Genomic DNA, 17,631 nt, shown 5'->3' on the forward strand with positions numbered 1-17,631 from the left:
CCCAGACTGGACCCAATCTTGTGTTGCTCTTCCTGCTTGTACCTGCTGACTCTTGGGAATATAGGTGTGCACCACCATGGCCAAAGGAAAGTCTTACTGGGGCTGGTATTTGTGATTATTCTTGTCTGTGGCTGGGGGATGGCATTTGGAATAATTCTTATCTCTGGACCTATTTTTAGTTTCATCTCTGTAATGTTAAATAAAATACTGGATAATCTCACCAAAGAAGACCAGGTAGATATTCGGTAAGGTTTCTGGAGGCAACCCACTTCCCTTCTTGTCCCATAGTCTCACGATACAGTACGTCTGGGTTCATTTCTGCATAGGTGTATTATTTCTGTGCTCTTAGATGAACTTACATTTTGTGGTTAATGCTTGCATGGAAATAAGCTTCTCTTTTTGTATTTGTAGATATTTTCAGTGCAAACTTGCTGTAAGAGCTTACTAAGTACCAGGTGCTTTTTTTTTTTCTGTGCATAAAATATGAGGGCGCTTCTAACTCACCTTTGAACATATCCCGTTTCACAAAGAGAGGAAGTAGACACAGATTGCATTAAGACACTTTTATTAGCTGTCTAAGAGGGAAAGCAAGATGATTCAGCATTGGAACAGGCTGAGATAGACGTGAGAAATGATCTGAGGAACTTAAGCCAGAGGATAGCTTAGTGGTAGAGAGTGTGCCCAGTGTGTACAAGACCCAGCTCTCAGTCCCTTTCGCCATAAACATGAACAAACTGATAAAAAACAGACTCATCAATCAGTTTTCACAATGGAAGAATGAATCATATAACCCTTTGATGCTCTGAGAAGCTCTCCTCTTCTGCTGTCCTGTAGATGTTATAGGCCATGCAGTTGAGTTGCTACTGAACTCACTGGCAAACCTGACGGGAGTAAAGTTTTCAGTAAGAATCAGTAGAATGGTAGCAATGAATATTCTAGTAAGATCACCAGTGGAAGGGGAAGCCCTTGGTCCTGCTAAAACTGGACCCCCAGTGAACTAGATTGTTAGGGGGAGGGCGGCAATGGGGGGAGGATGGGGAGGGGAACACCCATAAAGAAGGGGAGGGGGAGGGATTGGGGGATGTTTGCCCGGAAACCGGGAAAGGGAATAACACTCGAAATGTATATAAGAAATACTCAAGTTAATAAAAAAAAAAAAGAATCAGTAGAATGCATATGCTGATAAGGGCTGTGTTCTCTATGATAGTGGCATTGCTTATAACTGCTGGCTAACAAGCCACCAAAGTAGTTTGCATATGAAAGCAGTATTTACCATAGTCCTGATAAGTACTTCCTACTTTAGGCTAATTACAACTTAATCAGGTAACTTTTCTCCATATGATTATCCTATAACCACTGTCAGAGTTGAAGCGTAAAGACCAAGTGTTAGGCAAACAGAGACGCCTGCAACAGACCTCTCAGACAGTTAGAGGTGACATAGAAAGCTGATACAACTTACCCAAGGTCACTCATTTTAAGAAGGGATGTTTAAGGAGAAAATGTGGCTCTAGAATCTGGAGTTCCACTGTACCTTGCCTTAGTTATTGTGCAGAAGTTATATTACGGCCTTGTGTAACAGAAACACACCTCATCAGACAGTAGCGGTCTGTGGGCAGGACCTTATCTTCCTCAGGGTCCACTGGGGTTTTCTCAGCGTCTTTGGCAAACATTGCATCAAGGCTTTCTGGCTGTAAGGAAGATGATGGAACATTCCAGAAAGGTCGGAGAAGGACAGAGATGGTGCAGTGGCAGTTTGCTGAGGATGCTGGTCTAGGGAATGTTTGAGTCAGGAGCCTTTGCCAGGAGGCAATTTCTGAGAAACTCAGTGGGAGAGGTTCAGAGAGACTACCTACACAGTTTTGAGAAGTGAATACATTCTCCCTGGGGATCATTTCATAAATTAAATGAAAGGTGACCTCTGTGGTACTTAAAGTGCTCATTTGCTTACAGCAACGAAGAGTGAACTATCATAAAATCGAATTTCACTTTTTCCTTTGAAGAAAGACCCAAGATTTCTTTTTTTTTTTTTTTTTTTTTTTTCCGGAGCTGGGGACCGAACCCAGGGCCTTGCGCTTCCTAGGCAAGCGCTCTACCACTGAGCTAAATCCCCAGCCCCTAGACCCAAGATTTCTGTAGGAATCCTCTCTCTAACTCAGTATGTCACATGCATGGCGTCCTCATAAATTTACTCTAATTAGCCCCTCTGTAGAAGCTAGAACTACAGAGCATAATTTGAAAGCACTTGAAAGACAGAAAACAACATTTTAGACCCAGAGTATGTGCAGTTGACACTTGGCGTCTGTGCAGGGAGAGAGAAAGTGGCTCCAATCCAGCTCTGGGCTCAGCAGCTCCACTATCCTGTCCAAATGAGGCCGTGGCTTCTAGTGATTCTAGTTGATTTTACTTTTTGTTTCTGACATGATGGTGCTCAAGTGCTATCAACCTTTGACATGAAGTTGTTTCAGTCAGGCCGAGTTCATCCCAGAAGTGATGAATGGTCAGACTAAGAGTTTCATTCCCCTGTTTGTCTTCAGGAGTGAGGTCACGACGCTGAGAAACTGTGAGGACTACAGCTTTATGATCTTTCAGAGCTAATGGGATATCTATCTGTGGCTCTGACATCATGTCAGTGAGCATGTCCTAGAAGCTCTTCAGGAAGGTTCTCACCTTTCCTTCATCCAGAGGCCAGTTATTCCATTTATTTATGTTGGTAGGTTTGAGAAGCTACAGAATTTGGTCCTTTCAGTTATATAGGTATGTAGTTGGTCACGTGCTTTTCTTGACATGATTTGTGCACATGTGCATACAAGTATGCACACATGAGTGTGATGAGATATGAGTTGATTTGTAGAGTTTTCTTGTGTGTTTAGTGTTTCAAGAGAGAATTGAGACTCAGTGTATATTAAAAATGTTTTCCACTTTTCCAAGGAAAAGTCTTTAGTGCTAAGGGTTAAGTGACCAGCTTGAGTCCAATAGTGACTTGCTTCAGTAAATAAATAATTTCATTATTTTGCTATCCCTTAGATTTTTTGATAGTATGTCTGTGAAATTGTATTTATTCACTTAGGTTCTTGTATTTGTTTGTTTTGAGTCAGCGTCTCACATTGTAGCCCAGGCTGTCTTAGAACTTACATTATCGCTCAGACTCAACACCAAACCCGTGTCATTTGCTTGCTTCTTACATGCTGAGATTTGAGGCATGTACCTCCATGCCTGGCTTTATTAATATGTTTAGATTCAGATATTTTTAAAGGCACAATCTCTGAAAAGATTCCAGATATGTGTAGTTACCAGATCTGTGTAATGTAGCATATGTAAAGTAAGTTTTGAAACGATATTTATGTTTTGCTTCAAACATGTATGGTAAACAGATTCATCATTTTCCCTTTAACTTAGTAGTAAAGAAATACTCTTTATTTAAGGCAGCTTGGAGAGGCTAGCTGGTAAGTATGTAGAAACCCATGATTTAAGTTTTAGGGGTAGATTTATGCCATACTTTACTGTGGTATTTTATGCTGTGTTCAGTAAGCCCGTGAATTTAAGGCGTGTTTTTCATAGATATTCATGCAGTTTTTTTAAAACAGATATTTTATGATATTCCAATCTCTCTCTCCTCACTCTTACACACATACATTTATGCACATACACTTTCATCATCTTCCTTCATCACTGTGGTATTTGGGGAGCTGAGATGACTGTTGTGTGCACCCCACCAGCCTTCACCCCACTGCTTAGACGATGATCGTGCAGTGGTTCTTGCCTTTAAAGCCCTGTCGTCTTGTACCACAGGGAAGAAAACTTTTGGTCACTGCCTGAAAGTTACAGATAAAAACCACTCTGGGAACATCATTGACACCGTAGATCATGGTAGACCACTGTTGTGACTTTTCTTAGGCAGTCCAAGTTGTGTTCCTCTAATTTTTCTTTCTGAGTTATTTCTTACCTATGTTCATGGGAAACTTTTGGATAGTTGGGATAGGTAATGAAGAATGAATCTTATCCTTTTGAAGGTTATTTTATGTGTGTGTGTATATGTGTGTGGTATGCCTGTGTGTGTGTTTGTGAGTGTATGTGCAAAAATACGTCTAGAGTTATGTAGCTTTATTTTCTAGCCATAGAAGAGTGAGGCAGGCTAACCCAATGGGGATTTGTTTCCTAAAGACAGTGTAGTAGAATTGGTACATGCCAGCCATTCACTATAAGGTTTTGTTCAGTGATATTCCCGAGTTTCCTTTCTACAAACACGAGAGCTAGCCCCCTTTGTGTAAACGAGCTTCATTCTCAGACACCTCTATTATGTGTAAGCAGGATGAGCTCAAATAAACAAAGAGAAAGGAAAGAATTGTCCTAGCATTGTTCTCGGCTGTGAGTCTTCCCACTGCAGACTCACCCCTTTAAGTTCTTCTCGAAGCACTGTGATCATGGCTGTTCCCAGTTCCCCTATGTAAAAAGAAGATGGAAGGTTGGGAGTCTTCCTGACTCATTTAGATCAAACGTGAAACCTACTGTGGGCTTACAAGAGCTCTTGCCTCGTCTCCTCCAGGTCTTTCCTGCACTGAGGAAGAGCATCAGTTTCCCAGTGCCAGTTCACCTGAGGGATTTTTGTCTACTGATTTCCTTGGGGCTCCTCATACTCAGATTCAATTACAGCCCAGTGTAACTATAGATCCTGTTGTTTCCAGGCTCCTAAGTATCTTAACCGATTCCTTTGACCTTCAGGATTATGCAAGCAAGCATTCTTTTTTTTTTTTTTTTTGTTCATGGCTGAAAGTAAAGGTCTAGTAATGGGCAGCTAATGGCCGGGATGCGTGAGAGACTGATTTATCAGAAGCTAGCTGAAGCATAAATAGGTAATGAGGCTGCCTGGCTTCCTGAATGGAGAGGAGAGGATGGGAGCTGATGCCAGCACAGGTCAGCACAGTCTCTGCCTCCTGCTTATTGGAACAGGGGCCGAGAGAGAAAGTCACAGAGTTCACGGTTGTCCCCACCCTCAGAATGGGAGGCAGGGGGTGCTGCTTGAGAAGTCATCTTCTTCAACAGCTACACAACATAAGCTTTGTCCTTAGGTAGAAGCCCCACAAGCAGATTACGTTTATATCAGTTGTGAAACAAAACAAAACAAAACAAAACAACCCACTAAATAGAGCCAACAGGAACTGAACTTTGAGGTGGAAGGCAGGGAGGAGGAAATAGAAGTCAAAATATCGGAGCTGAGTGTTTTTGAGAAACATCTGTATAAGAAACTCGGTTGACTGTCTGCCACAAAGTAGACCCTCCATAGTGTCGGTCTTGGTGCGTTGGTCTATTTTTTTTTTTTGGAATCTCCATGTTATTTATCTGAGTTCCTCAGGTTACCCCATGGCGTGGCCTGGTTTCTACTTCCCTTTTTTCTTAAACAAAAACTCGAAAGCCTCTGTTGCTTTGGTTGCACTCAATAAAGTTTAGGTAGAGAATTTTCAGAAGAACATACATCTTACTAGGTGAAGAGTCCTTGGGAGTGTTAAGTGTGATGGTACTCACTTGTCCTCTCAGCATGGGGCTGGGAGCTGGGATGTCGCTGGGAATTTGAAACCTCCCTGGGCTAGAGAGTGAGACTCTGTCTCAAGAAAAGGAAAAGTCACACTTAGGAAATCGGTAAGGAGACGTGGACCATCAGTTTCAGTAATAACTTTTATCATTATTGCCTATAAACAGGAGAGAAAAGGAATGAGAAATTCTGTATACTGAATGTCTATTACCACCAAGATCTTCACATCCACTTCTTAGCACTCTTTGGATAAATGGTACGTTTCGTAGACAAGTTTAGAATGGTGGTTTTTCACTCTGGCTGTACCCCAGACTCACATGGTGTCACTGTCCAAGATGTCACCTTAGGGTTGTTCACTGCAAGACAAACCAACGGGGATTGCAGAGTCCACAGCACAGGCTCCAGTGCACTTATTGAAGTTGTCTCACCGAGGATTCGGCATGCAGCAGCCAGTGTTGAGATGCAGTTTAGGCCTGACCTTCCCCAACTGATTCCTCAGACGGCATCTCTCACGGTCTCCCTGTGCTGACTGGACCTGACTTTTGTACCTTTGCTGGTCTTCTTGTGTGATGTGTTCATGCTGTTTTCTCAGTCTGAGGAGCTCCAAGTCACCATGGGCTACACGGCAGAGGGAGAGCTGCTGTCGTGGCTCGTGCTGTTGTGCCCCGTGTGCATAGTTTGTAATCATTTGGTAGCTTTTGACTGTGGGGTTCTTAGAAAGGGTGCAGGGAGCACCTCTCACTCGTCTTTGTATCCCCAGGGCTGGCCGCTGTCAGAACACTGTAGGCCAGATGGACCCACTGGTTTGTAACAAGTCCCCAAATTGTGCATCATTGCCTCCTGCTCTTTTGGGGTTGAACACGTTTAGGTCAGAGGCTCTAAAAGACGTGCTCCAGTTTATTCACTCATAAATGAAAGACCCGGTGTTTCATCCTGGATTAGCTCTTTAGAGTTCATTTTTAGAAACTCTTTTATTGATTCTCTGGGTCTTTCACATCGTGCACCAGAGTCTATTCATCTCCTAGTGCCCTCCACCCTTGCAAATTCCCCTCCAAAAGAAAACCAAAACCAAACAAACAGAATCAATTAAAAAAAAAAAAAACTCTCTGTGGAAGCCACAGTGTGTCACAGCGTGTCACACAGTATATACCTTTTTGCCTAGTCAGCTTTATGTGCAAGTGTTCATGGTCTGGTTCAAGGCCTCTGGCCTCTGCTATACTATCAATATTGTATCCTCACTGAGACTCCTCTTAGTAATCCCGTTGTTGCCCTGTCAGAGATCCTGTAGCTTTGGTTCTGCTGGGCAGCTTCCTTCATGAGCTCCAATAGCTCAGAGATCAGGTAAATGCTGGGGTGGGCCAACTCAAAGTCCTGGATCTAGGCCTGGGTTGAAGGTGAATTGAGCAGCCCTGCTTTGCCCAAGTCATTGGGGCCTGCTTGTCCTCTCTGTCCAGGCAAGGGGCCAGATCTCCTAGGTGAGGAGCAGGTCCACCTCTCTCATGCCCATGTCTCCAGGGCCAGCCCTTCCAAGCTGCCCAGGTAAGGGGCGGGGCCAACTGCCCAGAGTTCGGCAAGATCAGCAAGGGGCGGAGCCAACTCAGCTCAGTCAGCTGCAAGGCCTTCCGGGTGGTAACCTGAGCCCTGGTTATCAACACAGACTTCTCTCTGGAAAGGCCACGAACCCAGACATGATCCTTGGAGGCTGCCCAGTCCTGGGCTTCTCCCATCACCACCCTCAAGTCTCCTGTTCAGCCTCTCTTTATAAACACAAACCACTGTTTCTCTCCTGTCTCTTCACTATATACTTTCTCACCATAGTGACACCAACACCCTGGCGGGCGCCATCGCATTGTCTTTCCTGTTGTCTGCCTGGCTACTCTTCTGCATGTGGCCATACAAATGCTACAGGGAAGAAGAGTAAGCTTGGTGAATTGGAGTTTTAGTCTCAGGCCTCTGACAGAAGTTTACTTGAGTCAGTGGGGTAATGGCGAAAGAGAGGCTGGCTATTCTTTAGGCTGTCAAAATAGGGCTGATAATGTGCAAGTGTTACTTGTTATTGGCCGTTTGTCTTTTATTAAACAAGATACTAGACTTCCAGGGAGCCATCAAATGGCCAAGTCCTCAGGAAACAAGGATAGCTGAAGGCTTTGCCACATACATAAATCCTTCTTTTTTAATAATGTTAATCACTTTTACAATGATGTTGCATGCTACCGATTGGTTGGCAATCTTCTTGATCCGTTACTAGTCATTGATTTATGTTCAGGTAGAAATTACTTAAAAGCTTCACTTTTGTCAAAGTTTGATTTTTACCACCAATGTTTTACTGTCAGCTTACTTTTTTAAAAAAAGAAATGTTCCTAATAAGGCAATCCTGAAAACTTGAATTTTAACCTCTGGCATGTATAGGTTGACTCTGGTTTGCTGACTTTAGATGGTGTCAAGAGAAAAGGACAGGATGCCGAGAAGCTGAATGTACAGGGAACGCGGTGTTATATTAACTTTGTATTTAAATTTCAGATGATTTTGTGAATAATTAACAGGTCCCAATCTGGAAATCCTATCAAGTTCCTTGGGTCCTACAATTCTATGATTCATTTTTTTTGAAATTAGAAATTAAAATTAACCTTATGTAATTATCCAGATTTATTAAGGTTTCTTACCATCTGGATAGTTTGAAAAATATTGCTTCTTTTGTTTCACAGCCCCTATAGATTGTTAGCCTTATTTTTCATACCTATGCCATCTATCCAGTGAAAGATGGATATTTATTTATATTTTAAACCGTAATCCTGAGTTTCTAAGCTTTTAATTTGATTCGGCCTTAGAACGTGGCTTCGTGTGTCAGATGAGGTCATATTGAGTTCTAAAATGGAGTCTAAAGCAGAAGTCCAAGGCTTGTTCTTCATGTTCCATTTTCTTTTTGTAGCCTCTACAGATGCAGCTCAGAGATCATTCTCATGTCTGTAAAGATGTTTCTGTTGTAATTATCACTCAGCCAAAGTCATGAAAACCTGCATGTACCTCTGAACCACAGAATGACAGCAAGGGGTTCAAGTATGGCGGAGAGACCTTCTGGGAGCTAGCCAGCCGGTGTGCTTCCTTGGAAATGACTTTTGCCCACGTGTGCCTCATTCTTCCTGTTCATAAGATAAAAGGATCCTATTCTTTGAGCTCCAGGAGTCTTTTCAATACTATTCCGCAACACCGGAAGTGTTTTAACAGCTTTTAAAGAAAGAAATGAAGAACTGAGGATTTAGGTGGTAGAACTCCTTCCTAGGCTGTGCAAAGCCCAGTGTCAGTCCTGTTCCCCTAAAACCCTAAAGCCAAACTTTGTTCTCACATAATGATTAGAAGTCCATTTTGATAAAATTTTATTTGCGAAATATCCCTCAGATGTCGTCGTCATCATCATCGTCATCTTCTTGTCCTTATCTTCCTCTTCCTCCTTCTTTTAGGTGGGTAGGGTATGCTGGGGGTTGAGCCCAGAACCTTGCTGGATTATTTATACTGTAGGACTCCAGTGTAATTCTACTCAATGAATTGCTTCTGCAGGGTAACCTATGGAAGTGCCTGCTTTTTCTGTTTGGATTACTTATATACTAGACATATGAAGTCAACTCCCGAATGCTAGAACACCACATAGAATGCAAAGACAGTACACGTGCGTTTAACCTTACTGCCAGTGTGGTTTGTTGGTGTCGTGGTTGGATGAGGTTTGATTGTGTCTCTCAAAGGTTTGTGAGCTGGAAAGCACGGTAGGGCTGGTGGGAGCTAATTAGGCGACAGGCATGGTGTCATTAGGTGACAAGCATTTACGCAGGCTCCCCCTGATTGAGTTAGTTCTCATCAGAGTGTTTTGATTTTGAGACAGGGTCTCACCATGTAGCCCAGGTTGGTCTCAACTTTGCTGGGTAGACCAGGCTAACATCAAACTCAGAGATCCACCTGTTTTCGTGTCCTAGTCCCAAGGGTTGGGATTAAAGACACATGCCTGATCCACAGAAGTGGCGTTTTTATAAAGTGAGACTGTTCTATACTTTTGGCCTCCTCTGCACGTTATAGGTACTTTTCCTTCTTCTTATCACGTGCTGCAGCCTGGGGGCCTTCTTGAGGATACAGGTGTCTGGCTATTTGGACTTGTTACCCATCGGGATTGTGAGCAATGTGAACCTATATATATATATATATATATATATATATATATATATATATATATATATATATATATATATATATATTTTACCCATTACTCAGTGTGCTTTGTTATAGCCACATAAAATGGACAAATCCGTCCTGAAGGCGTGCATGGAGAATTTGATGCTTGTGACCTCACAGGTGTCAGCCCTACTGCTGTGGATGCCTTGATTTTACACCCAGCAATGGAGGAAAATGTCATGCAACACTGGTTCAGTGGACATTTTGGATTTGCTTTTCTAACTGTTCAAAAGCAGTACCGGGGACCCTGTATAAATTCTCTATTGTGGTTATGACACATTGCTCAAAACATAGTGTCTTAAAGAGTAAAACAATACAGTCTTGTAGTTCTGGTGTTGTCTGTACTGGGTTCCTCCAGGAGGCTTTTCTTTTCAAACCCCTTTTAAGGGTGTAGAGGTCATAGGATAACTTGATGACTTCTCCTTCCGCCACGTGGGTTCCAGGAATTATACTCAGGCCTCAAGCTTGGCAGCATGTACCCTAAACCACTGAGCTGTCTTGATGGCTCAGCCTGTCGGGGGCCTCTAGGGACATTTGACATTTGCTCCTTGTTTTCTCTACTCTCTGGAGGCTGCTAGGAGAGTCTTCCCAGAAGCACTCAACTCAATCGTTGCTTTGCATGATTCCTCTTGCTGTGTAAGGCTGTGTGTTCACAGTCCTGGGGCAAGAGTGTGGACCTTGTGAAGGGCTGTTTTTCTGTTTTCTAGCCATTGTTTTACCTCATTGAGTCATCACCTCAGAAAGGTCTTCTGAGACACTCTATGATCTTCATCCATCCTGGTAGTTTAGACCACATTGCCTGATTTTATTAACTCTTAAGAGAGTACTTGTATATTCTAAACTTATTTTTTGTATCGAATTAATAATTCACTTTCCATCTCCTTGTAGTAGGCAGGTAGAGCAGAAACACGCTCAGTCTAACTCCCCCTAGTGCATGGAGCACTGGCGGACAGGTTCGTTCAGTTCATCTTTCTGAATGTAGTCTTTGAAAACACCTTACGTTAGAGTTGTATTCAGTAATAAACACTTAAGAAAATACATGAACCTTAGTTAGAATAAGATTTCCTGATATTTTCTTTGAATTTAAATTTCTCCTTGGGTCCTGACTGAGGCCTGTAAAAAAAACAGACAAAAACAACAAATAAACACAGATGTAAAAAGGAACTGCAGGAAGAAAATATATAAAAATCAGACTGAGTTACTCTGTGCAAAATGAATAGAACCAGAGGATATTATGTTAAGTGAGGTAAGCCATGTAGAGAGATAGGTACTTCTTATTGTTTCTCACACATTGGCAGCTTACCTGTTAGTCTAGAAGAAGAGGAATTGGGGAGGGGAGAAGGAGGGGGAGGAGGGAAGAAGAAGAGGAGATGGAGAGGAGGAGGAAGGGGAGAAGGGAGAGGAAGAAGAGGAGGAAGGGGAGGAAGAAGAGGTAGAAGAGGAGGAAGGGGAGGAAGAAGAGGTAGAAGAGGAGGAAGGGGAGGAGAGAGAGGAAAAAGAGGAGGAAGGGGAGGAGGGAGAGGATAAAGAGGAGGAAGGGGAGGAGGGAGAGGAAAAAGAGGAGGAAGGGGAGGAGGGAGAGGAAAAAGAGGAGGAAGGGGAGGAGGGAGAGGAAGAAGAAGAGGAAGGGGAGGAGAGAGAGGAAAAAGAGGAGGAAGGGGAGGAGGGAGAGGATAAAGAGGAGGAAGGGGAGGAGGGAGAGGAAAAAGAGGAGGAAGGGGAGGAGGGAGAGGAAAAAGAGGAGGAAGGGGAGGAGGGAAAGGAGTAATAGTAATTATTGGAGGCTAGGTTAAGGAGTGAAAAGGAGATAGCAGGAGGTTGGAGAGCAGTTACAAAACACATGATGGCGTCACGAGTTCTATTGTACTGTAGGGTGATGAGAGTTCACAGTAAGCTCATATATTTTACGAAAAATTGTAAGAGAAGAATATAAGAAGAAAAATTATAAAAATTACCAGAGGTTCCAAATATTAAGAAATGGTGAGGAAATAGAAATGATAATAACCCTGATATAATTTTATAAAAATCTTTTGAAATGTTACACTATACCTCATACAGATACACAGTTCTCACATGCTAATTAACAAGGAAAAGGGACTAGAATTGACGAAAACAGTGAACACATTACTAAAAACAATGGTAGCATTCCCAGACTCTGAGCTATTGAACTGATGTAGCCTCTTCACTACAGATTTACGGCATTAATATTTACAATTCAGAGGAGACTGAGCTAAAAGCCGTTATAGTCACAGAAGGGCCTGAAAAGAGTAGAAGAGGGAAAGGTTCACTTTAATTGAGACATCAGTTCTGGTAAGTAAGTCTTTCCTGACGCTGTTCCTAAAACTTGATGTGGGTGGTTTACGAAACCCAAGGAGCTATTAGGCGGAAAGTAAACTGTCTACTGACCTGGTACGTAGAGTGAGTAGGCCCAATGGGAAGACTGCATCTAGTAAGCAGGTAATTTGTAGTTGTATCATTGTTGTCTTGTGCAGCCAGGTAATTAATAAGACAGCCTGTTAGTGAGCTACTGTGGAAATACTGAGTGAAGTCCTGGTGCTGGTCAGCACCTAGTCCTGCTGTCATCCTGCTCTGTGGTGAGAAGAGACATGGATGACCATGGGAGAGGAGTGTCGAGGACTGAATTGGGCTGCCTGAAAACTCGGGTTCATTGTTTCTCTCCGGGATAGCAATTATACATGTTTATTTTAGAAAATTAGGCACATATGAAAAAACAAACCCAAGAGCTCAGGAACATATAAACAACAATTACCATAAAAGTATCTGGTAGCCCATAGTCTACTGCTTAGAGCTAGCTACTGTGGTACTGGGAGTGAAAGGAAAAGGCTGTTTTGTTTCCTGCAGTTTATACCCATGATTATTCAATGTGCAAATACTAACCTGATCAATAGGTATTTTTAGAGCTTCTGCTGATTATCAGAATTCGTAGGCAGTGATTATTTTTGTTGTAGAAACATTTGGGGGGGATGATGTTCTCAGTGCGTACAAAGTCTTAAAGTTTGCCTCTTAGAAAGAGGTGGCGGCTTCTTTGAAATTAAATACTTAGAACTGGTATGCTATTTTAAAAGGATACTTTAGAGGTTTGTGGAATTTTTTTTTAATTTTAGTTTAAATGTCTTCCTTGTGAGTAGATAATATTTACTGTACCGTTTTAGTCTTGAATGAAGCACACTTTCCCCTTTGAGGTAGAAAGCTTCATTTTAAAAGACCTGCTCATGGACTAGAGGGTAAAGTTTAATGTTTAATGCAGTAAAGTTGGCTTATGCAGTGTTGCATGGTGTGAGAGAGAGCAGGAAAGCAGAGCCCTGAGTGTGGTAATTAACTTCTCACTGGTGAAATGCTTGGCTTCCAAGAGGGCCCGGAGCCTTGCTGTAATAGGCTGTGCTTTATCTTCCTTGTTGAACTGTTGTCTCATTTATGATGCTAAGAGCCTTCCAGAAGCATCCCAAGAAATGCTCACATCTGGTCACCACAGCTGACTGATGACTACACTTTACCTTTCTGATGTTGCAGCCTACTCACGTGGACAAGGCAAGCTTCCGGGTGGACGCCTTTGGAACCTCCTTCATTCTCGATGTCCTGCTGAACCAGTAAGTGCCTGCTGCTGGGCTGGCCTCGCTCGAATTATGCTGTCTCGTGGCTTGGAGGTGTCAGTGCCGCTCGCAGAATAAGTGCGCACTAGAAATCTGACAACTTGGCCGGGTCTCTTTCACAAACGTACAGTAGAAGGCAAGGGGTTCTTCCAGCCTCCGTATCATAAGAATGCGTATGATCTGAGCTTCTGATGGATGATAGATCATGAAAATATACCTAAGGCAGTAAAAGTCCCCTTCTCATTGTATGCTTGTGTGTGTACATGTTCATCTATACGTGGGCTCCTCTGTGTACAGGTAACTGTGGAGGTCAAAGGATAACTAGGGGAAGTTGGTTCTCAGCCTGTGGGTCCCAGCGATTGAAACCAGATCCGCAGGCTTGGAGGCGACCTGCTGGACTGCTGGACCATCTTAGCGGTTTTACTCTTGTTGTTTCTGAGGGAGAGGGTGGGGAAGAGAGGAAGAGAGTCCTTTCATTCGTGTACATTTTGCCCAACTTGCTTAGGTTCTCTGAAGAATTCTATGTGCAAAACCCTTCGTGTTCTGAGGGAGAAACACGTATGACCACATTTATTAGAACATAAACAAGAAGCTTACGAGACTGAGAGAAAAACAGATTTTAAAAAAGATATTCGAGTGAAAATACTAGGCGTTTTCCTTTTTGGCCTTGGTGTCTATACTAAATGTAGGTGGTAGGTAGGTAGCTATTTCCTTTTTAAATTTTTCTTTATTCTTGAACTCATACATATGTACAATGAAATAAGGTCCTAATCCTAGCCCTAACCACTCAGTTTCCCCACATCTGATCTCTTTCTGTTCCTCATATCACCTCAGCACATGCTTTTCCTAATGTCTTCCCCCCCCCCCCCCTTAAATTACAAACTGGGTCTAGTTAGTACTGTTTGCATATACATGAGCACAAGCATCCTACCAGTGGTCACCTCTCAACAATGATTGCCCAACTCCTGGTGACCATTAACTGCCACTAACTACCGAGCAGTCACCTACAGGACCTCTGCTGGCATTTCGGCTGGTGTGATCTTAGGCAGGACGTACGCAGGTGACTCCAGCTGCCGTGGGTCACGGATACCATGCATGTCTGTAACTTAGTCACCTGCTGAGAAGAGACACCATGGCCAAGGTAACTCTTATAAGAGAAAGCATTGAACTGGCGGCTCTCTTACAGCTTTAAAGGTTCTCCCATTACCATCATGGCGAGGAACATGGCAGCACACAGGTACACTTGGTACTGGAGAAGTAGCTGAGTGCTCTACATTCTGGTCTGCAGGCAGTAGGCGGAGAGAAATGCTGGGTATGGTGTGAGCTTTCTGAAACCTTTAAGCCCTCCTCCAGTGACACACTTCCTCCAACAAGCCTACACCTCATCATTCTTCTACTCTTTCTCACAGTGCCATTTCCTGGTGACTGAGCATTCTAATATGTGAGCCTCTGGGGGCCTTTCTTAGTCAAACCACCACAGTGTAGAAGACAGCATTTGACAGCACTCTTCCCTATGCTCCAGCTCTTCTATGCTTCTAGTTTCTTCTACCTAATTTTCAAGATGTCCCTTGAGTCTCAGTCTGTCTGTCTCTGTCTCTCTCTGTCTCTCTCTGTCTCTCTCTCTCTCTCTCTCTCTCTCTCTGTGTGTGTGTGTGTCTGCTTGTCTTCTCTGCGTGTGTTTGTCTATTTGTCTCTCTGTGTCTCTGTCTCTGTCTCTCCTCTCTCTCTCTCTCTTTCTCTCTGTGTCTGCTTGTCTTCTGTGTGTTTCTCTGTCTCTGTCTCTGTCTCTCTCTCTGTGTCTGCTTGTCTTCTCTGTGTGTTAGTCTGTTTGTCTCTCTGTCTCTGTGTGTCTCTCTGTGTGTCTGTCTGTCTCTCTGTTTGTGTCTATTTGTCTCTCTGTGTCTCTGTCTCTCCTCTCTCTCTCTCTCTGTGTCTGCTTGTCTTCTGTGTGTGTTTCTCTCTCTCTCTCTCTCTCTCTCTCTCTCTCTCTCTGTCTCTGTCTGTGTGTGTGTGTCTGCTTGTCTTCTCTGTGTGTTTGTCTGTTTGTCTCTGTCTCTGTCTCTCTCTGTGTGTGTCTGCTTGTCTTCTGTGTGTGTTTCTCTCTCTCTGTGTGTATCTACTTGTCTTCTCTCTCTCTCTGTGTCTGCTTGTCTTCTGTGTGTGTATTTCTGTCTTTCTCGCTCTCTTTCTCTCTCTCTGTCTGCTTGTCTTCTGTGTGTGTTTCTCTCTCTCTCTGTGTATCTACTTGTCTTCTCTTTCTCTCTCTGTGTCTGCTTGTCTTCTGTTTGTGTATTTGTCTTTCTCTCTTTCTCTTTCTCTGTCTGCTTGTCTTCTGTGTGTGTGTTTGTCTGTCTCTCTGTCTCTGTGTCTGCTTGTCTTCTGTGTGTGTGTGTGTGTGTGTTTGTTTCTCTCTCTCTCTCTCTCTCTCTCTCTCTCTCTCTCTCTCTCTCTGTAGGGGGTGGGGAGTGATAACATAGATACCATGTTTGGTTTGAGCATTGAGTCCCATATTTTAGGTACTTTGACCAGCTGTGCATCTTTTCATTGACCACTGAAAAAGAAGTTTCTGTGAGCCAAGTTAAGAGCAGCCAGGGTCTGTAGGACCCGTATAAACATACAAGCACAAATATTTAGAAAGCACTTTAACAGCATGTCCATTTAAGAAAATAACAGTGGAAGGTTCTAGTCAGAGCCAGTTGCCTCCTGGCCATGGGCTTTTGACTGTACCAGAAAAGAAGTTTTACTTCGTGGAGCAGGACTGAAATCTGGTCAGAACGTGATGACTTACCCATACCAGCCGAGCCTTTGTTGCACTGTGAGCCGCATCTTGCACGACAGGTTGGGGCCGCAGTGTGCAGAGCATGGGTAACACCATGACATGTTTTTCCCTCAGCCTGTGCAGCACACCTTACAGCATTCTGAGAGATCGACATCGGGGAGGGAATTCCTTGTTTATATGTTAATTAGTTTCTTTGTCTGACTGTCATAGTGTGTATGCATGTGCACGTGTGCATGCTGCACACATGTGTGCATGTATGTGTATGCATGCGCATGGTGTGTGTGCGTGTGCGTGCGTGTGTGTGTGTGTGTGTGTGTGTGTGCGTGTGTGTTGTGTTATTTTCATCAGTAGTGTCTTAACATCCAGTAAATCCTCATACATAATGGGGACAAGAGCACAATTAAATTATAGTACAGGCCATGACAATAGTCTTTTTCTTCAGACTTCTGGGATCTCCCTGGCCAAATAAGGTTTAAGGAGACATCCCATGACTTACGCTGTAACTTATACTTAATAATCCATGAAGTCTGCGAGTGAGCCAACTGCCTACTGGATGCACGGTATTCCATTTTAACTCCTTTCCCTAAAGTTATGTTTTGGAACTAGCTTACTGATGAGTAGGCTTCCGTGGGCTTTTTTATACATCCTTAGTTCTGTGTAACCCACTCCACATGTTCTTCCTGTCTGCTGCCCTCATCCCATTTAATTCATTAACTCGCAGGATTACCCACCCACACACCATTTTAAATTTCACTTGTGTTCTTCTGTTCCTCCAATTACTATCCTTTACCTGGGTTGTGAGATAGGGGGCCTTTATGTGGCTTAACCCCTCAGGTGAGCCCTCCCTTTGCTCCTGGTTTCCTATTCCCACTCCGCCTCATTCTTCCCTGAGTATCCAACTCCCCTATTTTACCTAAAACTCGTCTCCTGCTTCCCATCTTTCAAGCACCTGCCCAAACGCCTCTGCCTAGCTTCCTGGCTTCCACTTGTGCAACCCCATAGGAAGAACAATAATATCAACCAACCAGACCCCCCAGAGCTCCCAGGGACTAAATCACCAACCAAAGAGTACACATGGAGGGACCCATGGCCCCAGCTGCATATGCAGCAGATGATGGCCTTATCTGGCATCAGTGGGAGGGAAGCCCTTTGGTCCTGTGGAAGCTTGATTCCCCCTGCACAGAGGAATGCTAGGGCAGTGAGGGAGGAGGGAGATTGGGTGGGGGAGCACCCTCATAGAAGCAGAGTGGAGGGGCGATGAGATAGGAAGTTTGCGGAGGGGAAACCGGGAAAGGGAGATAACATTTGAAATGTAAATAAATAAAATAACCAATAGAATTAAATATAATTAATAACCAATATAATTAAATAAATATAAATATAAATGTGAACACACACACACACACACACACACAAGAGAAGATTTGAAGGCACAATCTGCATATGAGAGAAAAGAGTGTTTATCTTTCAAGACTGGAGGAGTTACCTTACTGAGT

General features: G+C 43.4%; 1 protein-coding gene across 20 annotated transcripts in view; it reads left to right on the forward strand.

The window, feature by feature from the left end:
• Nucleotides 1-17,631, forward strand: part of Adam22 (ADAM metallopeptidase domain 22) — a 250,410-nt gene that overhangs the window by 15,140 nt on the left and 217,639 nt on the right. For all 20 annotated transcript variants that reach the window (XM_087659105.1, XM_087659107.1, XM_087659106.1 and 17 more), the window contains 1 exon segment: nt 13,277-13,353. In XM_087659105.1, coding sequence (XP_087515231.1) covers nt 13,277-13,353 — 77 coding nt within the window.

The sequence above is a fragment of the Rattus norvegicus genome, chromosome 4, assembly GCF_021556685.1.
Source record: "Rattus norvegicus strain SHRSP/BbbUtx chromosome 4, alternate assembly SHRSP_T2T, whole genome shotgun sequence".
Classification (NCBI taxonomy): Eukaryota; Metazoa; Chordata; class Mammalia; order Rodentia; family Muridae; genus Rattus; species Rattus norvegicus.